The 26,724-nt window shown below is 33.5% G+C and overlaps 1 protein-coding gene across 1 annotated transcript in view; it reads right to left on the bottom strand.

The window, feature by feature from the left end:
* The window catches only part of rush (pleckstrin homology and FYVE domain containing family member rush hour), a 34,442-nt gene extending 27,417 nt beyond the window's left edge, over nucleotides 1-7,025 (bottom strand). The window contains exons 1-3 of the mRNA XM_072526566.1: nucleotides 6,961-7,025; nucleotides 5,987-6,064; nucleotides 5,608-5,672 (exon numbers count right to left, since the gene is read on the bottom strand). Coding sequence (XP_072382667.1) covers nucleotides 5,608-5,672; nucleotides 5,987-6,002 — 81 coding nt within the window. The 5' untranslated portion in view covers nucleotides 6,003-6,064; nucleotides 6,961-7,025. The remainder of the gene's footprint in view (nucleotides 1-5,607; nucleotides 5,673-5,986; nucleotides 6,065-6,960) is intronic.
* Between the last annotated feature and the right edge of the window lie 19,699 nt (nucleotides 7,026-26,724).

Here is a 26,724-nt window from a genome sequence, read left to right as displayed (position 1 = left end):
CTGGAGCATAAAGCAGGCTGAATTTGACCGATGGCATGGGTAACGTTGGCTTTGAGGGCTGTTGTGATTTGTGGCTTATTCGCTTAGACTTGCGACTTAAGAAAACCATACAAGAAAGATACTAACGGGGTCAATCGCACCATATCGGTGGCCAGTTTATATTACCTCCACGTGAGATGGCCACGCCCTCAAATCGCTCCTACAGAATGTCCAATGCGGGATGAGCTGTATTGCACGTAGCATTGTCCTGTTAAAACCGCATGTGATTGGTGTCCATACTATCCAATTCAGATCAAAAGAAGTTGGTAATTTGACCTATAGCGCATGGCCAACGTCGTTCTCAAAGAAATATGGACCGGTGACGCCGATAGCCCAAAATCCACATCACCGGGATGCATTAGAATCTCATATGTGTGTTGACGTACCATGTACCCATTTATCCAAAAATTTGGTCCGCAGCTCCTAGGTCATGTGAATTGTACGGGTACAGACCCAAGCCACGACACAAAATTCGCCAAATTGTGGTTTGTAAAAGACCAAAATTTGTGTGCGACGTGAAATCGACTGTCTTTTATTCTCTTGTACACTCTCACGGACAACGATGTTTTCAACACATCTTTGCCTACTTCTCTGCGTTTTGTCCACAGGATTTTGGTTGATTGTTTATTGAATCAGTGAACTCAAATTTGGACTGCTAAGAGTCCTCTCGGTATGAAGATTATATCTGCAATTTTCAATATTAGGTAGATGATGGAAAAATCAAAAATAAAGAAAAAAATGTTGACAAAGAAACAAACAAAATTAAGAAAGCATAATAATAGAGTTCCTCGAGAGATTCTGTGGTGGGCACTCAATAAGAAAGGAGTTCCAAGTGAATATGTCTAGATTTTGAGATATACATATGAAAGAATATCAACTAGTATTAAGACAAGACTAATAAATTTCATGTGTAAGTAAGATTGCAGTAAAGCTCAGTACTTAGTCCTTATTTATTCTCATTAGTATTTTACTTATGGTGTTGTAGCGAACAAAAACTTGAACGGCAGAGGCAAGCTCTTGAGGGAAAATATTTAAAACTTAGTAGACAAAAACAGAGAATGTTCATTTAAAGATGGAGTTAATAAAAATGCGTACAGTAGAATTAGGGTAGGTGGAAGTATGAAGAAGATGAAGGGAGTAGTGTGTTGTGACAGAAATATTCTTTCTTCATTCTTTGTTTGTTCACTTTTCTTCATAATAATTTCATTTTCTACCTTGAACTACTGATTTTCCACTTTTAATTCTCTTAATAAGTTAATCTCCTCTTAAGTTCTTTAGCATATATCTTTTGTTCACTTTTTATATCCTTCAAATCTAAGATAAATTGTTTTAGTAATTCCATTATATCATCCCTCCTTTCAAGCACCCCTTTTCTAATTGGAGTCCTCCCTAACCTTTTACTTCTCATAAAGACTTCCTTCTCATCTTATTTGCTTTCTTTTCTCCTTCTTTTTCCCCTCAACCACAATTCTCCCTACGATATTTTTACAACTTTTCACACTCTCCCGATAATCAACGTTTCTCGAAATCGAAAGTGGTGTACAAAGATTCGGCCTCTTCCACTGTTCAGATAAGACACCTCCTATCCACTTTTTCAGAGTATATCTCTATCCACTTTTAGCGTCTTGATTAGTTTAAACTGTATTTCCTCGATTTTTTGAATTTATTTATATGCAGAATGGTTACACAAAAACACTAATTCCTCTACCGTTTATTGTTTACAAATTTATATTTCATGTATCAATACTCACAAAATTCTGATTTGTGAAGAAAAAAACACAATCTTTCCGCTCAATTGCTGACTATGAAATGAAATTTATGTTTAGCAAAATCAAAAACATGGGATAAGGTACTTGCTATTGCATTAGAACACGAAATCGTTAGCCAATATAACGATGAATGCCTGAAATGATTTGTTCGTAAAGTGCCAGATTGTACCATCTTCGACTTCTTGCAAGAAAAAAACACAACAATCAGAAAATGCGTCGACATAAAGGGGCAATCTTTAAATCAACTGCAAGAATAAACGTGAAGCCCTTGGAGTCATGCAACAAGAATCATTGCATGACTAGAAATAATAAGAAACCATCTTAGATTGTCACCAACATCAGTTTAACTTAGAACAGAAATTTGTAAGATAATTAAATCATACAGCGAAGTTAATATATCATCATCATCTTTGGCTCGAGAATTCTCTGTAGATCATGGCCTGTTCTACGATTCTTCGCCATTCTGTTCAGTTTCTGGCAACGTGCCATCTTCTGATCTCTAGTATCCCTAAGTCGGTCTCGACTCCATCTAAATTCACGCTCGGCCTCTGCTTCTTCTTCCTATAGGTGTTCCTGTCGTTAGCTTTTTAGCAGTCATGTTGTCAGGCATTCTTAATATGTGTCCGGTCCATCTTAGTCGCTGTGTTTTAATGAACGTTATGACATCTGGTTCATTAAAGAGTTGGTATAATTCGAAATTATATCTTTTGCGCCACTGCCCTTGGTCGTTAATAGCTCCAAATATTTTGTGGAGTATCTTTCACTCGATTATTCCCAAAAGTCTTTCATCCTTCTGCGTTAGAGTCCATATTTCCGCCCCGTATGTGAGGACCGGCCACAGCAGTGTTTTGTATATAATAATTTTACAACATAATGACGGTATTAGATTTTTGTTTTGATACAGGGCAGCGACAGCCGCTTATACGTATTTCGACCTCTTTAGGTCTCCTCAGAGCGGTATAGCTACTACTCTGGTGGCAACAAAAATCTAATACCGTCATTATGTTTTATTACTTTACTTCGGTTGCAGTACCAGAAACTGAATTCACTACGAATTTTGACCATGATGAACGGCATGTGGAATGCAATTTTAGTTTTCCTTGCCGAGTAATTTATCAAGCTGTTTGCTTCGCAAGTTTTAGGAAGCACAGTGGTAAAAATTTGAATTCGGTTTCGCCAGGTAGAAATCGTTTTATTTCACTTTTTATAATAATTTTAGTTTTTCTTTGGATATATCTATTTTTGTGAAATTGTTTTTGGAGTCCATAGTATGCCCTATTTGTAAGGTTTATTCGTCTTTTAACTCCTTCGCTTGTTTTGTTGGTTCAAAAGTTCCAACACGTTCAAAGATATGACTTCCAAAGGCTGTTTCCTGTTCCTCATTTGCTAACGTGTACTTGGTTTTCTTTTCGTTGATGACTAGACCGAACTGTTTCGACGCCGTTTTCAATTCTAGGAAATATTGCTCAACATCTCGATTGCTCTGCCCTATTATGTCAAAGTCAACAGAATATGCTAAGATTTGTATCGATCTATTGTAAATAGTACTGCCGTCTCTAATTAGTGTCTCGGACTTCCTTTTCCAAGGCAATATTAAATAGGAAGCAAGCCAGGGCATCTCCTTGTTTGAGTCCATCCTTTATCTCAAAGGATCGAGAAGTTAAACATTGCCATTCTCGTTAACCAGATAAGTTTTTCTGGTATACCAAACTCACGTATTGATTGGTATAGTACTGTTCTCTTGACATTGTAGTATGCATCCTTGAAGTCAACGAATAGGTGATGGGTTTCAATGTTAAATTCTAATGTTTTCTCGAGGATCTGTCTTATTGAATGAATCTGGTCAATTGTTGATTTTTTTGGAGTAAATCCAGTCTGGTATTTTCTAACTATGCCAACTGTGTAAACTTGCAGCCTTTCGTAGAAAATATTTGCTAATATTTTGTAAGCAGTTAACAGGGTTATACCTCTGTAGTTGGCACACTGGAGCTGATCGCCTTTTTTATATAACAGACATATCATGCCTTGAGACCATTCACAGGACATGGGTCTTATTTGAGACCATATTACTTAGGATATTTCTTCCTCCATCCTTACAGCTCCCTATTCTTGGCTTAAACTCATTACTCATTTTGTTTACATTTCTATAGAACTTTTTAGTTTCATTTTGATTTCTTAGCCATTCTATGTTTTCTAACTGCTTTTCTTCAAATTCCTTTTTTTCTTCTATGTAATCTTGTTTCTTTTAGGATTCAGTATTCCTCCTTTGCTTTTTTTGTGCATCTAGCTTGATTTGTCTTTAGGTATGCTCTATTTTTGTTACCTGTTCTTCTTGGCACTCCTCATCAAACCACTTGTTTTGTTTATCTCGTTTTGTTTTCCCTAATATTACTGATGCCTTCTCAGTTATTATGTTTCTACATTTGTCCACAATTCCTCCATCATATTTTCCCCCACTTCCAGGCTCTCTATTTCTTCATCCATTTGTCTCCTATACTCTCTTGCAGTGGTTTCAATGTGCAGATTATCAACATTAATTCTGTCTTGTTTTATATGTTTATCCTTCTTTAGGTTTGATATCCTTCCTCTGATTTTTGCCATTACAAGAAAGTGGTCACTATCTATGTTTGGACCTCAGTAGCTTCTGACATCCATGAGTTCAGAAGAATCCCTTGTAAAGGCAATATGGCAAATGTATTAACTAGATGACAGTCAAACACGAACTATTAATTACTTCAAACAATGTATATTAAGAATTGCAAGTTTTGAAAAAAACTTGGGACTGCACTAGATGTTAAAAATTAAGTCCTAAGACTGACGATGAAGAGTTACCCTTTTATGACAAGGACAAACATTTTATTAAATACTTGTGACGTAACTATACTTAGACATAGTGAAAAAATTCTAATGATCACACTTAATGAATAGAAGGGGAATTCTAAGGATGGCTGTAGGTGTGAACTATATAGTGTTTTCAAAGGCAAAATAAAAAAAGAATAGGTGTCATTCCTATCAGTGTTATGAACTTAAAGAAAACTACAACCATGTAGAGTAGAAAAACTTACGATGAGTAGACTATAATGTAGTATATTAAGTTATTTCTAATTTTATTTAGAATGACTTATTTATAAAAAATACATTTTGTAATATATAGTATAGTAATATATAAGTTTGTTTTATAAAAATATGTCTCAAATTAGGGTGGCTAATAAATGCACTGGCACCAATATATTTAATGTTATGGACAATATCCACTGAAACATTACATTATTTATTAAAATGCTCCCAACATGGTTTTCAAATGATTTAAAATTCTTGATCATGGAGATGAAGAATATACACAAGCAACATTTAAGCTCAAATTAGTAGCAGAGTAAGTTCTGTGATTTAAGAGATATGGGTCAAACTTTCAATAGGCAGCATTATCAGGACTGTCCATCTAACTGAAATATCACTTTGTAGCAACCTAAATAATTGTTTATTTCTGCATTTCAAAGTGAGTGCATATTGTGGCAACAATTTATTGTTTATGTAAATATTATATTTTGAATTGACAATTTACAGAACATTTTATTTTAATATTAATATATTAGTAACTGTAGTTATCTCTTGGTAATTGTTTAATCATATATTTCATGTCCATTATTATGGAGCCACTATGTGACTTCATTATGGAAGTTAACTGAATATAAAGATATTAAGGAGTGTTTCCCAAACTATTCTAAGTTTGTATTTGTGTTGTTCCCCTAAGGTGGAATATTTTGTGTATTAATTTCAGCTTAAAAAGAAAGTTGCTTACCTGGCCAGAACTTCCAAAACAACTCTCAACCATATTTATTCTGCGAGCATTAGCTTCACTATTAACTACAACAGACATGATTGTTAAATAGTAAATTATTAGGTAAATGAATAAAATAATCTTAATAATGACAGTAGTGATGATTCATATCAATTTTATTCTGATTTCTATGTGTAATAGGCACTGCAACAACTCTCTTCTTCTTCAAAAGTAGATCATACAGTATTAAACAGAGCATAAACCACTGCACTTTGATGACTTAAAAGTGGCCTTATAAGGTGACTTTAATCTTTAAAATTATTCCAATTTATGAAATTAGAAAAGGTATATATATAATAATTATATCAAGTTGGCAACATATATATTTCTAAAATTTTACCTAATTTATCAACCATTTTCACTTTCGTTTCTCTCAAACCAAACTTAAAAAAAATTAAGAAAAAAGTGAAAACACCTATACTCTGTTTTTTAACCAGGAGGAGTAAACTAAAAAGACAGATTCACACCCAAGAAAGTTACTAGAAAAGTCACCAAATACATCTTCTTTTTTGGGTTTGAATAATAATTTTTCGAATTCACTTCCAATATATATTATTTAGTATTTCTAATTACAATAAAAAAATGTTGGACTGTTATGAAAAAGTTGAAGAATTTTTAGAGTTTATTTATCACATTAAAGAAGAAAATCGTAAAAAGAACGTATACGAAAGCGATATATTCGTGATAAAATGGTATCTAAAATCCAATGGAATTTTACAATACTACTGTTGAAATCTGCTTATATTCCAATACAAGCTAAAGTAATGTGCTAATAAAATTAGCATTACTTTAGTAAATCTTGATTTTAACAATAACTATTCTGCAAAACTAACCTGTTGGCTGTTTTATTTTTGCTAGCGTGGCTGTTATTTTCATTCCAGAATTATCAATTTTGATTTGTTTATTTATACATGTTTATAATGTATAAGCAAATCATGTTTTGTTTCTCATTTGAAGATATATGACCCAAATCTACCCGACATTTTTTAGGTGTAGAGGAATAATTACCACTAGTACTTGGCATCGAATCCACATTGTTATCTTAATAACACTAATATGTCGCGAAATAGTTCTGAAAAGAACTGTTTTTTATATAAATACAAACGAAATATCTAAAAATGTAAGGAATAACGCAGAAAATACAAAAAAATCGTCGATATACTTAAATATTGAATTTTAAAATTTCACAAATGTCATTAGTGTCAACATGTCATAATTTAGTGGAGTAAACTTGCCTGCGGTTGGACCAATTACAAACAAGCATTACAGCGCGGAAAATTTGAATTACTCCTCCTGGTTAAAAAACAGACCATAGTAAAAAATTATGCTATTCTATCCTATCCGTCAAAATCATCAAAATAAGGTTTGTTCATTTAAAGAGATTGACATTTGTCAATGTCATTTAAAAGATTAATCAGCGAACAGAGCAACTTGTAGACAGGACGACGCGCGACGCCCAAGGTTAATGTAAAAAGCTTAGCTTTACTATTTGTGTGACGTCACACCGAGTTTTTATATTCCCTAGATTCAACAAAACAAACCGAATAAATATGAATAGAAAAAAATGTCTATAGAAATTTATTTTATAATGAGATTATTTCGTAGTTTACTTGCTAACCATGAATATTAAGTAATAAAGCACAATGCAATAAAGCAAATACCTACTGGTATCGGCACAGAATAAATAACAATCAGAATGCCCACTCTCAGATGCCGCCTTTGAAGTTTGTCAGCACGAGAACGCCATATTTTAGACGGAAACATAGACTCGAATTGAGAAATTTGTGACAAGCTACGACAGAACTGTAATTTAAATTTTTAGAGATTAATAATTTAGTACATTTGAAATAATTTAATCTATTCTTCAACTAAAAGTACGAATAAAATAGTGCATATTATGTCTGAAGTTGCCGTAAATAAATTAAACCGGGTTAATTTGTCTATGCACACCAGATAAAATGTTACTGAACAGCACTGGTTCCGACTAAAACATGGCTGATTATCTGCCATATTGCATCTGCCATTATTTCTATGCAAGTTCGGCTACCCTGTTAGAACTCAATGACTTACTAACTGGTCATATCTTAACAAGATTTATTATATTTATTTTGTTTATAAAATAAACCAAATCAAACATTCCGTGCGCAGAAGGCAATGTTATGTTACATTATTTTATCAGTGCAATATTAAAGCTAAAACAAGTCACACGTCTTCTGTTTATTCGTGACGTGCATTTAAATAATTTCTAATCAAGCAAATACAGCAAAATATACTTGAGTCTACTAGAATCATTAATTACCACCAATCTTCTTCTTCTTGTAGTGGCTATCCGTTTCGGCAAAATCTGTATTTTACAAACTACTTCTCTGAAAAGATCTGTGGTTGTTGTGTGTTGAACCACGTACGTAGATTTTTCAGCCAGGAAATCCCTCGCCTTCCTGGTCCCCGTTTTCCTTCTACTTTTCCTTGTAGAATTAATTGCAGCAACCCATATCTTTCGCTATTCCTCATGCTGTGACCGAGGTATTCGATTTTGGCTGTTTTTATTGTGGTTACCAACTCTTTTCCTTTTTGCATTCTTAATAAAACGTTCTGGTTGGTAACGTGGTCGGTATGGGATATCTTCAGGATTCAATGATAAAGCCACATTTCGATAGCCTTAATTTTTGTGCAGGTGGCGACTGTGAGAGTCCACGACTCAACTCCATACAACAGTATAGGAAAGATATAACATCGTAGTAACCTGATTTTTATGGGTACTGATAAATAGCTTTTTTGAATACCTTAGCCATTTTTTAAAATGCAGATCTTTCTTTCTCTATCCTACATTACCACCAATACCAATCTCTAATTCTCGTCATTGACATGTCTCATCTAAGAGACCCCCTCTAGATATTTTGGTCTTTCCTACTACTTACAGGAGTTTGCAAATCAGCGATTTTTCGTATTGGGTGATTACTGTTCTGACTCTCACCTCCACGTGGGAAACCCTGGTAACATGAGTAACCCTGTAGAAGATCGTAGTAACCAACCTCGATGGGCAACAGGACAGGGCTAACGAGAGCGGAAGAAGTGTTCCTCCGAACAGGGGTTGGGCAATGAAACAATTACTCATTGTGGCTTAGTCCCAATAAAAATAGTAATTGTAATATAGTAGATAATATAGGTAATACTAACTTCGATATCTAAACCAATGCTGATATAGGCTAAACATTAATGAAAATATTATAAATAAGATGCAAAGAAGTCTTACTTAGAGTTGAATAATAGGCAAAATGCCAACAAAACACCACCAAGGAGAAGCTGAATAAACTTCAACGACAAGTATTCTTAATTATATTAGAAACGATGTCGACTACCCCAACCGCCTCCATAGAGGTCATGATTGACTTCCAACAGAGAGTCTGAACTACTTGCCAGGGGAGGGGCAAACGATATTAGTCTGGGTGGAATGGATGAAACGTAACCATTGGTACGAACAAATAGGTCTCAAACATTGGAAGGTTTTTCATATATGGACCTTCGAAGAAGTGATATATAACAAACTATTAGATATGACTAGGAATAATATGCGCATTATGTAGGTCTCCTAACAGGACACTGTCACCTCAAGGTGCACATAAATAAAATCGGCTGACAGAAACTGCGAATTGCCGACGAGACGGCGGAACACGTTCTGTGTCCACGGTTGAATAGTATACGGCTCAATACATTTGTATTATTAACTCGACTTCTATGACTTTATAGATGTTTCATCAAAGACCATGATAGATGATAGACTTTGTTGAAAAGGCTGAAAGAACAACTTTAATCTAGGGATGCGCCTTAATAGACCTCCTTATGTCGAGTGGAAGGGTTATTAAGCACTTAGTTATGTTGATCCTAACGTAACCTAACCTAAAGCACAGAATAATAAACAATCAGAATGCCGACTCTGCTTGCCAAGATAAATAAGTGAATCTCGTTCACGCAGACGGAATCATCCATGTTTTAACGGGAACCAGTGCTGTTCAGTGAAATTTTATCTTGTGTGCATAGAAAAATTAACCCGGTTTAATTTGTTTACGGCAACTATAGACATAATATGCACTATTTTATTCGTACTTTTAGTTGAAGAATAGATTACATTCTTTCAAATTTACTAAATTATTATTCTCTAAAAATTTAAATTACAGTTCTGTCGTAGCTTGTCACAAATTTCTCAATCCGAGTCTACATTTCCGTTTAAAATATGGCGATCGCATGCTGACACACTTCAAAGGCGGCTTCTGAGAGTGGGCATTCTGATTGTTATTTATTCTGTGCTTAAAGACACTTTCTAAAACGATCCTCCTTCCGTGTAAGTATAAGTATGTAAAATGGGAGATCTAGCATAATCATCTAAATTAAATGTTTAAATAATTAAATCGTGTTTCAGAAAATGTAATGATGTGTATTTTATAAGTTCGTATGTTTCTAAACTATTTGATGTGTTTAAAATATGTAAAAGAATTAATATACTTTTTCAAATTTCTAAACGCTTATAATATATTGTTTAAATGGTTGCCTAGATAACAACGTTGATCTAACTACATAATCATAATTAAGCCCGTTGATAAAAACTATGCAAATAATTATAATATTACTAACTCAGTCAGGAAGTATTTTATGTTACATACTTAGTCTTGGTATTGGTCTTTAGTTTATCAAAATTTTAGAGTGTCAATAATTCGACGTTATCTAATTTCTGGCCAACATGGATACTTCGCATACCTATCGTCTCCAAAACGTCAGAGCAACGATTTCTTTTGTGTTGTTTTTCAAATATCCCAAATTGCAGTTTTTATTGGGAAATTTTGTTGCACTTTAATTGTTTGATCTTCTGCTTTTATTCGAGTTCTTATTTTATTATTACTTCTCCTTTTCATTCATAATATCTATTTCTGAGCAACTTACTATTTAATTCTTTTCTATCTTTTTTTTAAGAGCCACACTTCTGACAAGTATCACAAAAATAATTCCCAAAATGCAGCCAATTGCATGATATCCATGCCAAAAGTCTGGAACTTTGTACTAGCTTATAAGTACAAGTATAATGGATAGGTACTATATCTTTTTTGGGTAACTTGATTTTCTCCAAAAAATGTTTGTTATCTGCAAGCTAGTGTCTTGTAGTAGAGGAATGGCGCCTAATATTGGATACTTTTTTTAATTGAATTTTTTTGGGCCAAAAAAACATTTTAGAATAATTTTTTGTACTTAAAATGTGCTATAACTCTGCTATCAATAAAAACAACTTATGCATACTAAAATATTTATTTCATCATTAAACAATGTATTAGGCAAAAGTAAAAAATGACACTTTTTCCAAATAAAAAAAAAGGTTCCTAAAATTGGATACTCTATCCAAAATTAGGAACCTATTTTTAAATACAAAAATTAGACACGTAAGTGTTCTTTTTGTCACTACCAGCACACTCTTCATGTGACCATCTGAAGCAACTTGAACACTGTACCCACTTTTCTCCACTCCTACATTTCGTGAAGGAGTATTCTTTAACCAATTTTGGATTTCTCTTGAATAGTATGTCTTTAATGGAGACATAAAATACAAATCTAACGGTTGGATTTTCTGTGACGTATGGGGAGGGATGCATACAATAGAAATATAATTTTTTTCTCGCTAAGTCTATAACGTCCAGATTCCGTGTATGACTATAATGGTCGTTCCAGAATAAGCAACACGTGATCGTTTTTTGAAGGTTTTACATGATTGATAAAATGTTGTATCCATCGATCCATCGCGCAAAGATGTGTATCCATCCTGAAAGGTGACAATCAGCAATTGACCCAGCTGGAGCTCCGTCCAATAGCTCGGCCTTCATATTTTTGCGTGGGAATACAAATAACGGAGAAAAGTATCCTCCAGGAGCATTCATGCACGTAACTACAGTTACTAGTGCCCTTCTTTCTGCAGCAGTTACGGCTCCTACTTGTTTTTTTCGTTTTAGGGTGATGACCCTAGCAATCTTGGATTGTACGGTAGTGATACCTGTTTTATCAACACTATACTCTCATATATCAACACTCTCTTAGGGGGTTGAAATTTATCTTCTCCATGGCTGGTTCCAGAATATCAAAAAAACCGTTGATATTTTCTGGGGTAAAACCTTTTATTCTATTTTTTGAAATCCCCTGCTGTTTTCTTACAGATATATTACCATCTCTTTCTGAAAAGGGATTGGAAAGGTTATTTCTGATAGCAAGCTGGTATACTAATCTCCGAACGTCTGCAAGTACTAGACTATAATATCTTTTGTCAATTTCCAAACAGTACTGTACCAAGTGTTCTTCCATTTCTGCTGATAAAACTGGTTTTCGCTTCATTCGTATTGCGCATTGTTCTTTTGAGTCTTTGCCACGTTTGACATATAGATCGATGGTTATTTGGGAACGTTGAAGCACTTTGACGCCTTTAAGTATTCCATTTGTTTACTTTTAACAACATCAATAGCATTTTTTATATCTTCTGGATTCCATTTTTTATGTGGTAGTCGTTTTGTAGGCATTTTACTGAAAAAAAGTGTATATAAACATGTTTTGAATTACACGTAATTAAGTTCCTAATTTTGGATATCCAATTTTAAGATACCTTTCCTATTCAAAATTAGGCAACCTTCATGTTCAAGGTTATGTGATTAAAATAAAAAAATACTTGGCATATATGTTTAATTTAAATATTGAAGCTTATTCTACAACTATTTGAGAATATACCTGCCAAATTTCAGTTTAATACTGCCAGTACTTACCTTTTTATAACTGTTTTCAGTTGGATAAACAACAAACTCGTATCACGAAAAACATCTCATTATATGGTTTCATCTATTAGGATACAATGGAATTACATGGTTTACACAGAACCATTTCATGTTAGAAACCTTTAGTTTTGTGCATTTAATTACAGAAAACTGTGAATAGGTTTTGAAATAACGCAGTATCCAATAATAGGCAACTATCCAATATTAGGCGACTTTCCTTTAATGCTGGACATGGTTGACTGTTTTAGGTTCTCTGCTATAAAGTTTGCACCTTAAGTCTCCATAAAACAGCTCCATTGTATGCAAGTATCTTTTGACTGGCGTATATCCAGCTGTTATCCACTTGCATAAAATACTTATAACTAGCTTATTCTTGCATATTTTTCGCAGTACCTAAGCACTATTAGCACAATAGCACATGCCCGTCAAGTATACATTTTGCTATGTACTTGACTGGCATACCTACCTACTTTCACAGATAGAGATTATATTGTATTTGGACCTAGGTTTTTTTCTTACGGCCACCGGCCGGCTGTGGAGCGAAGTATTTTGTAGCTAATCCTGTGCTGGCAAGTTCATTAGCTCTTTTCTAATCTATCTCCAAAATTTGAAAAATTGGGATATTTGCACTATATGAATAATTATGATTTATATAACATATGCACATAGAGAAAAACCCGTATTTTACACTTCTAAATATTTTATGAAAGAAAATAGTTTCCCCGTAAACGCCAAAAATGACTAATATTCTTAGTATAAACCTGGCATTTAACGCTTCGTAGTAAAAATCTGGTATATGCTCAGCAGATACGGGTTTTTAACGTAGGATAAAACGATATGCGAGGTTTTTTCTAAACAATAGAGCATCGCCGCTAATAGTTTCCACTACCAAGTGGAACTATCGTGAAAGAAAAAGAAGAAAGTTTATGATTATCATGATTTCGTCGAGGCCGTTAAAACGTGTAATTTGAATCGTGTGGTGGTAAAAGAAATGGGAGTTTCCGATTTTCTTATCTGGAAAGACTTATCATAACAGTCAAAATTAAAGAAAACAGAGTCACATATTTACCTGTCACAAATTGTTAAAGTAATTGTGAAGAGAGATAGCAAGATTTTACCCGTTAAGATTAATGATAGCGAGGAGTTGATAGAGATTGACTTTTTGTAGCCCAGAGTGTTAAAATCTGGGATAAAGGACCCCACACCTGTGACGAAACCTTCTGGGATTGCTAAGAAGAGAAAAAAACAAATATTTAAAACGTAGGTCAAATTATACCGGCGAACCGCCATCAATTTTGGGAAGAATTGCCAACTTACGATTAATAATAATTTTCATTTTGTATTTTTAAATAAACGTCGTAAATACTTATGTTTTATTCAACAAATGTTTATAAAAAATATTATTAAAATATTTAAATGTTTTGCCTTTCGAGGCAGTTATCTAAATTTTATAATAATTACATAGTTAAAACCAAGATTAAGACAAATTTGGATAATACGTGGTTTTAGCTAAGTAAACTTGACATAAATCTTTGCTTTGTTAGCCCGTATGTCGCATAACTAATGTCCATATGGTAATTTTGCAATTTTTTTTAAAGTGCTACACACTCTACCCTAATTTTATGTTATTGTACCAAAAACACAAGAGATTAAACAAAAATCTTTAATCGCGTTTTTCTCAAAACTCGCTATAGTGGAGAATCGGGGTTCTTTCTTAATAGGGCAGCATACCTCTCTCTCTTGTTGTGTTCTGCCAGTCTATTGAGTTTTTCTTAAAATTTCCGCACATTGATTTTAGTTGATAAAATACTTTTAAAAATTCTTCGTTTAATGATTTTGATGTTAAAAAAGTTCCAAAATGGACAAGAAAATTCTTTGACACGAAAATCTGTATAGATGAAATGAAAACACCACAAATACTTATGTAATTAAATTGTTTAAAGTGTGTGGCGAAAAAGGATATACGTACAATATAACAATTTCAACTGGAAAAGAAAATGTGACACAAACTACATCTTTGATAACGCAAGTAGTATTAGAACTAAACTCAGGAAGAACTGTTTGTACTGATAATTTTTACACTAGCGTAAATTTGGTACATAAACTAATCGACCGTAATACTAATTTACTAAGAACACTCATATCCAAAAGGAAACATAATCAGACTCCTAGAATAAAAGAAAAACTTAAAAAGGGTGAATTAGAAGACAGAGAAAATACTGAGGTAGTAATAGGAAAATGACGAGACAAGAGAGATATTCTCTTTTTGACAACACAGAATTCAACAGTTCCAGAAATGAATTGTAGAATACTCGTACAATAGCATCAAATCATTGATTGGTGTCTCCGATTAAATACCGTCATATTCCTTAGCAGTTCGTCGCGAAATTAAGTCGTATTGGAAAGTAGGTATAAGTTTTAAACATAGCAGTAGAAAATGCATATATTGCATATCAAAAAACAACAGGGAAAAAATATATCATCGTTTCGAAGCTAATCGTGAATATAATTTTTAAGCCCACAAGCGCCTATAGCAGTCAAATGGGGAAATATAACCTGAAAGGGTGAAGAAAATACGAGCGAGAGGCAGACACTGTGCTACAAAACACTTAGCAAAACAAATGGATGCTACGAAGTATTCCAAGAGAGTAAAAATATCTTACAAGGCTTGTAGTGAAAATTTTTATGCAATTAAACGAATGTAATTCCTATCTAAAATCATCTTTATGAAATTTGTTTCTGGTTATGTGGGTGTGAATCAAAAGGCCAATAAAAAAAACAATATTGTAAATAAATTAAGTAAGATCCTTTTGATTTATTATTTATTAAATGCGCTACTACGCACCCAATAGTCGATCACACAGAACTAGATCCTAGCGCCGTCCTGTAGAAACTACATATCGTTGGTATATTCTTCTTCTTATTGTGCCCTTTTCTAACGAAAGCTGGTGATCACTTCTTTAAACGCTTCTTTTGCAACTTAAAATATCTGTTCAACACCGACCTTAGTCCAATCTCTGATATTCCTCAGCCAAGATTTCTTCTTTCTTCACTCTACTGTTCTTTGCATGATGACGTGTAGAAGAGAGCATTTATCGTTTAGAAGTATGTAGCCTAGATACGATATTTTTCTTATTTTAATTTTGTTCATAAGATTTCTATAATGTTCAGTTCACCTTGAGACTTATTCGTTTGACACTTCTTCGTTTGAGACTTCTGCAGTCCAAGGAATTGTATTTATCATCCAATTCAGGCCAAAAAAGTTAGAAATCAGCTATCTATAGCGCTTGCCTTTTGGTGATGATAGTCTGGCCAAGATGGTTCTCAAATAAATATGACAAATATGAGACCACCAGTCCAAAATCCACACCAAACAATGACTGCTTGGGGTATATTGGATGCCCTTAAATCTCATCTGAATTGTCGCTCGCAAATACAGTGTTTTCTTTGTTGACTAATTTAACTTCCCTAAAACATTAGTACTTGAAACAAAGGAAACATATTCCAGGTGGATGGAAATAAAATTTCATACCGAGATCTGATCTACCTAGATCTACTGAAGTTTAACATTAAGCCTAAAGCGCTGTTAATGTCCAAAAATATAGTTTGCAAATAGAGAAGCCAGAACAGAGTTATTTAAAATATTATAGTTGCATTTTGTATCACATTACAACAGACAAATTAAAAGCAAATAGGCAGACAGTAGCGGCTCGTGAAATTTGGTTTTGGTAGGGGGCACAAAACTAAATAAAAATATTTTTCATGCAAATTTGAAAATTTGATGCGATCCAAATAATAAACCCTAAGCGATCTAACGTTATTTTCAAGTAGAAGTGAAATATGAAAGTTTGAGCACAGTACTTGACTCTTTCAGTCAAAGGATCAAATTTAAAGAAATTATTTCTAACGAAATATTCAACATAAACATTTTTTGAGTTTCCTTAAATAAAGAGACGTATTTTGTTGTCGTTTTTTGAGACACTTTAAATCACAACGTCACTGTTTCAGGCTTAGGGTAGCTTTGTTCGGATAAAATATTTGTGTAAAATAAAATAAGATAAGATAATTTGTGTAATATATATATATATATATATATATATATATATATATATATATATATATATATATATATATACAGGGTGGTCCTTAAGTAATTGTACAAACAGAAACTGTAGATTCTGCACTTTAAAATATTACGATTTAAGCCAACTTGCTTTGATAAAATGTTGATATTAAGAAAGATACAGGGTGTTAAAGTGGAAATTTCAAATTTTATTTTTCGTTATAATTTTTACGTTTGTAAATATTTTTGGACAAAAATTTACAGTTGGGTGCTTTTGAGTAGAATAAATTATAATTTTATACTTATTTTAATGTAATTAATAGAGGGCGCTACATATGCCACATGTGTGGCATAAATTTGCGCTTAACTTTTTGCTCTTTAAGTTAGCTCTATTTTTGTTAAAAAATATTAAAGATACAATATTTTTACACAGAAAAGGTATACTTGTTAGTAACCTGAAAATTCAACCGTTTTTGAGATAAATGCATTTTATAAGTCAGCTGCACAATATTTCTTAGTTTGACATTTTTGCGGTAAAGCACTGAATACCTGTAGATAAGCATAATTCATAGTTTATTCTTATTAAAACAACTCAAAGATGATAATGTAACATCACAAAATGCTTTGTTATGGGTGCTAAATGTTTTATTGGAGAAAAGATATTTTATCTTCATCTTTAGGTGCCGTGTCCGTATTCAGACGTTGGCCGTCACCATGTTTACAATTTCCCTTTGCTATTGCTTCTTAAGTTTCTATAATGGCATTTTATTACTTTTTCTCTATTGTAAAATACTAAAAACCCAAAATATGTGGTTTATGCAAGATGGTACACCACCACATTCTAGAGAGAAGGCAGTTAGAACATACTTAAATACAACTTTTCTGAACGTTGGATTGGTCGTGCTAGTCATAGTTCTTGGCAATGTGGTGAGATATTGATATCATTATTTAATTCATAAAAAATCCGAAAAGAATACTTATTGTTCATTACGTAAATTGTTTACCCATTTTTATTAGGACAAATAGAAACTAGAGCAGAGGTATTGAATAACACATATGTGTCCTGTTTCATAATACTTTTGGTACAAATCTAACCTGAAAGACTCAGCATTTTTACAAAAACATCATCGTTGTCCTAATAACCGATATTGTTATAAATATAGTAAACACACGGGCAATTTAGTTTAGCATAATATTAGTTTGTTAGTAAATCAAAATAGTCCATTTGTTCGAGATGTAATTATAGTTACTCGTAAGCTGTAACGTAATCATACAAATAAGTAATGTCATCGATAGGATATTGCGTGTGTATATAAGTAACCCATGAACGAAATACATCACAGTTTAATACATTATTTAACTTCTGCGACAAATAAGATGTAGTTCCATAATATACCATAAGATTTGGATATGTATCCAAAATAATATATTCATCCGTTATACATTATAGCCACCACGTAGCCCCGAATTTACTCCGCTTGATTTTGGTGTATGGGGCGCATTAAAACAACGTGTCTATAAGAATCCCATAAACATTCACAACCAACTATGGGACGAAATATATACTGCAGCAGTTTCTTTAGAACCAATGATGCTATTTAATATGAGACGATCTTTTATGGAATATATTAACAAATGAATTAAAGAAAATGGTGGACATATCGAACACTTACTTTGACAAACAGTTATGTTATTTAGTTTAACTATTTCTTATTTTGGTTTGTAAACAAAATGTTTTGATTATGACTTTAATTTAAGATAAAACGTAAAATGTTTGATGTAAAATCCTAGTATTCTGTTATTTTGTCAAATCCTATTATTAATTATCCTGCTGATTTATTTATTTTATTTAATATTTCGTTAACCATTAACTTTAGTTAAAGGTATTTTATACCAAAATTCAGAAGTATTAATGTTTTTTATTTTTTCTTCGTTGCCTGGAGGAATTTACCTTAGATTAGAATTATGTAGCTGATTTTTAAAATGCGATTATCTCGAAAACTATTGAGTTTAAAAGTTATTAACAAGTATACCTTTTTCTTGTTAAAATAATGTATCTTTAATATTCTTTATCTCAAATACAGGTAACTTAAAGAGCAAGAAAGTTAAGTGCAAATTTATACCACATATGTGGCATAAGTGGCGCCCTCTATCAGTTACATCAAAGTGTGCATCAAATTATAATTTCTCATATTTAAAAATACCCAGCTGTAAATTTTTATACATAAATGTTTACAAACATGAAAGTTATAGTAAAAAATAAAATTTTAATTTTGCACTTTAACACCCTGTATCTTTCTTAATATCAATATTTTATTAAAGCAATTTGGCTTAAATCGTAATATTTTAAAGTGTAGAATCTACGGTTTCTTTTTGTACAATTACTTAAGGACCACCCTGTATATATATATATATATATATATATATATATATATATATATATATATATATATATATATATATATATATATATATATATATATATATATATATATATGAAGTGAGAAAAAACAAATAATTAAAGATGTAACAGTACTCAACAAGTTCACCACAAGCAGTGACCACAGAATAATACGAGCGAAAGTCCAAATCAAAATAAAAAGAGAAAGGAACATAATAATTAAAAATAAATCTCATGGTATCTGGATACCTCCCATTAGATATCAACCAATATCAGGCACATCTCAATAATAAGCTACTACTGCATGAAACCTCCGAGAACGATCTTAATGACTTAAATAATTGCATCATAAACGCCTTACAAGAAAGTCACCGAGTGCACTGTCCTAAATGAAAATCAGATAGTAAAATAAGTCCATATACTAAAACTCTGCTGGATCAAAGAAGACAAATGAGAAGCGATAAGAATGCAGACAGCCACACTCTAAGCGAAATGAATAAATCTGTTTCGAAGGCAATCAGGAGAGATTTAATGAAATTTAAAACCGATAATATTAAACGCATAATAGAGGAAAATAACAGTGTATAAGTTCTAGGTAGAAAGCTAACGAATGGGAAATGCAAAATTCATAAATTAAGAAACAAGCAAAATGAAATAATATCACGTAGAGACGAGTTAAACAGGTCGTCGAAGAGTTTTACAAGGAATTATATGGAAGTAGACGGGAAGATCAAACAGGAATACAAACAGCCATTTCAAAGAAGATCATGAATCAAGGTTCCGGACTAATGCCAGAGATAAAGGTACACAAAGGTGAGGCAAAGAGAGGTGCACAAAGAATGGAACAATGCTATAATCATCCTTTTGAATAAAAAAGGAGATAGAATGGACCTAGAAAATTATAGCCCTATTAGCCTGTTGAGCCATATATACAAGCTCTTCACTAGGTTAGTGACATAAAGATTGAAGAAAAAAATAGATTTCTACCAATCGAGAGAGCAGGCAGGATTCTGTTCAAATTATGGTACCAATGATCACCTCCATACAGTAAAGACACTCATTGAAAAATCTATAGAATACAACAAACCTCTTGTCCTCAGTTTCATAAATTTTCATAAAGCGTTCGACACGATTGAAATAGACAGCCTTATAGGAGCAATGAATGACAGCACGATTGACCATAGGTATAGTGAACTTATTTACAATATTTACCAAAATGCCACTACGACTCTTAAAATACACAATAAAACCCGACCAATAAAAATAAAATGTGGGATAAGGCAAGGAGATACATTCTCACCGAAATTATTCATAACGGCATTAGAGTATGCCTTTAAGATGGTGAATTGGCACCACAGAGAAGTAAAAATAGAAGGCGAAAAGCTTAACCATCTCGGTTTCGCAGATGACATTGTCCTTATCACAGATAATTTAGGAGAAGCCACATGTCAAATGACCAAAACTAAATTTGTAAATGTAACTTGACCAAAACTAAATTTATGACAAATATGGTCCCCAATAATCATTTAACTATTCAAGAAAAAGTGGTAGAACTGGTGGAGAAATATACATATTTGGGCCATGAAAAAAGAATCAGCAGGGATAACCAAACATGCGAAATCCAAAGATGAATTACTTTAGCGTGGACAGCCTTTGAAAACTGCGAGACACACTTAGGGCGAACATACCAATTAGCCTTAAAAGAAAAGTATTTGACCAATGCGTATTACCGGTCATGACCTATGGGGCGGAAACTATGACTCTAACCAAGACTACCGCTTCGAAATTGAGAGTGGCACAGAGACGAATGGAACGGTCTATGCTGGGAGTGACGAAGATCTGCGAAGAAGGACGAGTATTGCTGATGTTGTGGAATGCTTAGTGGAACTGAAATGGAACCGAACAGGCCATGTAGCGAGAATGCACGACTCACGATAGACGAGCAAAATTACAAATTTGAGGCCAAGAGCAGACAAACGTATTAGAGGAAGACCACCTACACGTTGGGCTGACGACATTAGGCGTATCACCAAAAATTGGCAACAAAGAGCACAAAATCTTAAAGAATGGAGGAAGTTTAAGGGAAGCCTATGTCCAACAGTGGACGTGATAAATGAAGGCTCGTAGTCACGTTATTAACCCTCATGAAAATTTTGTGTACCAGTCCGGATAGCATTTGATCTTGCATGGCAAGCTGCCCCAAAGTTTATTATTCTAACTTTAAGGAGGGGTCATTACTAGTTTAAATTTAAAATCGCGGCCCAACTCCGCAGTTGCGTCAGCCGCCAACTTGATTTTAAAGAAAAACCGATTTTGCTTAATATCTTCGCCATTTTCAACTTTTCATATGAATAAATGACATGAAAGTACATAAGCAAAGTGAAGGTAATTAATTTTTATACAAATTTGATTTCTTTCATTTTTTTGCTAAAATCAATATTTAACGTCGTAGGTTCGTTCCTGTTTATGGCTTGCTGCTGATGACATCACCGTCTAAGGTTTGCAAAAAATTGATTTCAGCAAAAAATGAAAGAAATCAAAATTGTATAAAATATAATTCTCTCCAATGAGACCCATTTGTAAATGAATGACTACTTCAACAAACACAATTGTTGAATTTGGGAATATACCAATTCAGACAAGATTTAAGAGCATCTAATGCATCCCAAACAGTCAGTGTTTGGTGTGAATTTTGGGCTAGTGATATCATATTTGTCATACTTATTTGAGAACTATCTTGGTCAGACTATAATCGCCAAAAGGCCAGCGGTATAGATCGGTGATTACTAACTTCTATTGACCTGATTTGAGGGCATAGTTATTCCACTTGGAGCTGATGTGAACTGGCCACCGAGATTGAGCGATTTGTCCCCATTGATTTTTCTAGTAGGGTTTTCTTAAGTGGAATGAGCCATAAAACTCAGCGGCTCTCAATGCCAACATAAGCCATACCATCGTTCAAATTCAGCCTGATGCGCCCGAGTCATGAAAAAAGGGACGAGAAAAAATAAGAAAAAGAAACGGGACCGTTTTACTTTAAGATCCTTTTATTTTTACATGAAACTATGTTACTCACTGAAAAAATAAAAACTGACATGAGATCAATGCAGAAACCTGGAAAATTGCTGCTCAGAATTATACCTTCTTCTTCTTCAGGTTCCTTCTCCTATCGGAGGTTGGAAATCATCATCGCTATTTTAATTTTATTAGCCGCGCTTCTGAATAATTCTAATGAGCTGCAACCGAACCACTCTCTCAAATTTCTTAGCCAGGATGTTTTGCGTCCTCCTGGGTTTCTCTTCCCTTGTATCTTCCCTTGCATAATTAATCTAAGTAATACGTACTTATCGCCTCTCATTATATGACCCAGATATTGAATCTTTCTAATTTTACCAGTTTTTATGACTTCACATTCTTTCTTCATTCTTTCTAACACCTCTATATTAGTTACTCTTTCAGTCCACGATATTCTGTGGATTCTCCTGTAGCACCACATCTCAAAGGAGTTTAATTTTTTGATTTCAGACTGTTTTATTATCCACGCTTCCATGCCGTATGGTAAAGTAGAAAAAAACATAACAACGTAGCATTCTTGTGCGGATCTCTAGATTAAGGTTAGGGTTGCAAAGTAAGTTCTTCAATTTTATTATCGTGTTTCTTGCCATTTCTATTCTAGATTTGATTTCTTTTGTTTGATCTCCATCTTCGGTTAGCCACGTTCCTAAATATTTATATGTTGTTACTCTTTCGATCGTTGTATTATTGATCAGGTTATCTACATTTTGTGTTTTTTTTTTGAGAATATCATTGATTTCGTTTTCTTGAGATTCATTTGCATTTTATACATGTTGTATAATGTACTGTAGATCTTTCATGTCACTTGCAAATATGACCGTATCGTCCGCATATCTAATATTATTAATGCTATTTCCGTTGACCAAAATACCTTTCACAATATCCAATAAAGCTTCTTGAAATATCACTTCACTATAGACGTTAAATAAGAGTTGTGAAAGTATGCAGCCTTGTCGAACTCCTCTAAGTATACTTACTTCCTCTGTCAGTTCTCCTTCGACTCTTATTCTTGCTTTCTGATTTTGATACAGATTCGATATAATTTGTAGATCTCTACTATCTATGTTTTTGGTCTTAAGAATACTTAAAAGCTTTTCATGTTGAACTCTGTCAAAAGCTTTTTTAAAATCTATGAAGCAAGCATATATGGCCTGATTCATATCCAGACATCGTTGTGTCAGAACATTGACTCCAGATAATGCTTCTCTAGTTCCTAGACCCTTTCTAAAACACATCTGTGAATCACTTATTTCTTGTTCTAATTTCATGTGGATTCTGTTATGTATGATTTTAAGGAAGGTTTTCAATGTGTGGCTCATTAATGCAATTGTCCGATAGTCATTGCAATCTTTAGCATTATACTCTTTGAAATACGCTTGAAAAGATGCAAAACTCTTAGAATACCAGAAATATGCAATTAAAGAGGCAAAACCAATCATTTTATGAGTAGAAATAGAGAAGGCTATCAATCAACTAAAAAACTAAAAAAAAAACAGGGACAGATGGCATACCCGCGGAGACTATAAAAACAATGGGCGAGATTGGTATAGACGTAATACTGGATATGTGCAGTATAATATGGATCACAAGTAAATGAACTGATTAGTGGTGCAAACCACTAATCAGTGTTTATAAAAAAGGTCACTAATCGTATGCAGTAATTACAGAATGATTGCCCTTATTCCGCATGCAAGCAAAATGCCTCCATTTATTATAATCAATGAACAAATGAAGAACTTTTTCCTTCAGAGATAACCGAAGAACAATGCTAATTCGTTCCTAGAAAAGGAACGCTTGAGAAGATACTGAACATCAGACAGGTTATAGAAAAAGCGGGGGACCCTAATATACCAATGCTGCTCTGTTTCGTAGATTACACAAAGGCTTTTGATTTAGTAAAATGGGATCCTCTCTTTAGTATAATGGGAAATATGGGAGTACCTAACCTCCTAGTTAACCTAATAAGAAATTTGTATGATAGAAACTCAGCCAAAGTTAAAGTACGCGGAATATATCCAAATGCGTTCAAAACAAAGAAAGGAACTAGACAGGGCAGTATACTATCACCATTATTATAAACATATTCACAATATATAATGAGGAAAGTACTAGACGATTGAGATAGCGAAATCACTATAAGAGCCAATAAATAAGTAATCTTTGATACGCAGATAATACACTTATACGGCTAAGCTGGATAAGCAAAGAATTCGGACTTCACATCAATATATAAAAAATAATGATCGTACACAGAGCAAATAATAATCTACTGCACATATACCAAGTGGCGAATAGTAGACAGATTTGTATACTTGGGCTCCCTGATAATCAACAATGGCGATAGCTCCGTAGAAATCAAGCGTAGACTAGCAATGGCCCGAGCAGCAGAAGCTAAATTAATTAAAATAAAGAAAGACCAAACAATATCAAAGAATACTAAGCTGAGTTTGGTCAATGCCCTTATTTTCCCCATTGCTACATACGCAGCTGAAACATGGACTATCAAAAAAATGATAGAAGTAAGATCGAAACCTGCGAATTGTGGATCTACAAAGGAATTCTACGGATATTCTAGACAGAACGTAGAACCAATCTGCCAATTCTTGAAGAATTTCATTTAATTACTTTGGCCACATAACCAGAAGAACAAGAACTATGGAACTATTGCTAGTAAAAGGAAAGGTAAAAGGACGAAGACCGAGAGGAAGATCTCCACCACGATGGGAAGACCAAATAATGACTGTGGTGGGAAAATTCCTACATGAAGCCGTACATCTGACACAGGATCGCAGCTAATGGAGGCAGCAAGATAACAATACTTAGAGTATCACCACACCCTTACAAGTGCTCAAGGAATGAGGAGAAGGTGTAACTGAAAACAAAAATTTATTTCTGGTTAAATTACTAGCCATATTAGCCGCAACGATATACTTACCCGAAGAATGGATGTCTATAATTTAACAGACTTTATTATCTCTTACACTTAAGAGAGATGTTTACTAAATATAATAAATAAATATAAATTATATCTCTTTAAGATTTTTAAGATAATGTTCAATAACTCTACTGTGGCGACTTTCAACATACTACAACATATACACTCATGTACTCAACTGGTTTGAAATATTTTGAACTTTATTTTGACGTTTATTCAGCGTTTAGTGTCATTCGTACATCATAAAAAAACTTTCACGTAAAGGAAAAATCATACCAATTCGGTTATTTTTAGTTTAATTTATTAACTTTAATTAAATATTGTTTTGATTTAACTAAGTTTAAAACAAGTATGCCACCAATTCGATACTGCGATGAAGCCCAAGTAGCACAGATGGTAATTTTGTACGAGAAAGGATATGCACAAAAAGATATCGCACGACGTCTCAGGAGAAATCAATCTAGTTTCAAATACTTTAAAAAGGTACCGCGAAACAGGAAATTTCGTACGAAGACCTGCTCAAGGATGCCCAAGTTGCACAGCAGCACTTATGACCGTTTTTTGGTTCTTATTTCTACACTAAATCGTTCATTGACATCGATGCACCTCAGAAATTAGCTATTAAATGTTAGACAAGTTAATGTAAGTTTAGAAACAGTTAGAAGAAGATAAAAAGAAGCAAACTTAAAGGTCAGACGCCTCGCCAAAGTTCCACGTCTTCTCCAAAATCATAAAGCTCGTCGTTTAGAATTTGCAAGAACACATATTCAGTGGAATATCGACAACTGGAAAAATGTTCTTTTTACTGATGAGACCAGAATCCTATTATGGAAGCTAGATGGTCAAAACCACGTTTACTAAGAGTTGGAGAACGATTCGCCAGCTGCAATCTCGCCCATGCCGTTAGTTTTGGAGGTGGGGGCATCATTGTTGGGAAAGGTATTAGTTTGGAGATATGCACCGCACTTGTGGAAAGGATTGAATGGATGACTGGTAACTCTTATGTTTAAAACATCCTGCAAGATCATGTTTTGCCATATGTTGGTAACATTGGATATGAAAAATTCTTGTTAATGCACGATAATACTCGACCACAGGCCGCTGTCATAGTAAGTAATTATCTTGATGAGGTTTAAATTCGAAGATTGGATTGGCCACCGTTTAGCCCTGTTTTAAATCCAATAGAACACATGTGGGATCACCTAAAATACCGCATACGACAAAGAAATCCCATTCCAAATACGATAGAGAAGCTTCGGCTTACTGCACAGGATAAATGGAATGCAATTTCCCAAGGATATGTCCAAAATTTACTTGCAAGCATACCGAGAAGGATGCAAGTAGTAATAAGAGCTAGAGGGGAGAATACTCGTTACTGATCATGCACTTCTTTTAGTTAAAAAGACTTGTTTAAGCAATTTAAATTAGCATTTAAGTTTAAAGTAAAATAACTTTATTTACCCAATATCAAGCATTTATTTTTTTTTGCAATTTTCTCCGCATAAAAACTTAAAATTGTTCATTAAACAGTGTTAAAATAAACTCCATTTCACAATAAACGACTTGATTCGCCAGAATTTATTTTAAAAAAATAAAAATTAGAAAATATTCCAAAAAATTCGATATTTTTGTCCATGAGTGTATAAAACCCATCGAGCAAAAAGACAAAAGAGGGAATCTAATCGTTATGAAAAGGCGACCAAAAAAGTGGCCTCTGATGGCGGACATATCCGGAAATTGCGAATGCGCCAAATTTAAATTTTCCGACACTTATTAACAGTAGCTATAAAATAGTTTTCAGAATGTG

This window comes from Diabrotica undecimpunctata, chromosome 3 (genome assembly GCF_040954645.1).
Source record: "Diabrotica undecimpunctata isolate CICGRU chromosome 3, icDiaUnde3, whole genome shotgun sequence".
NCBI lineage: Eukaryota > Metazoa > Arthropoda > Insecta > Coleoptera > Chrysomelidae > Diabrotica > Diabrotica undecimpunctata.
The sequence above is the reverse complement of the archived record's forward strand: the minus strand, read 5'-3'. Positions and strand labels throughout refer to the sequence as shown.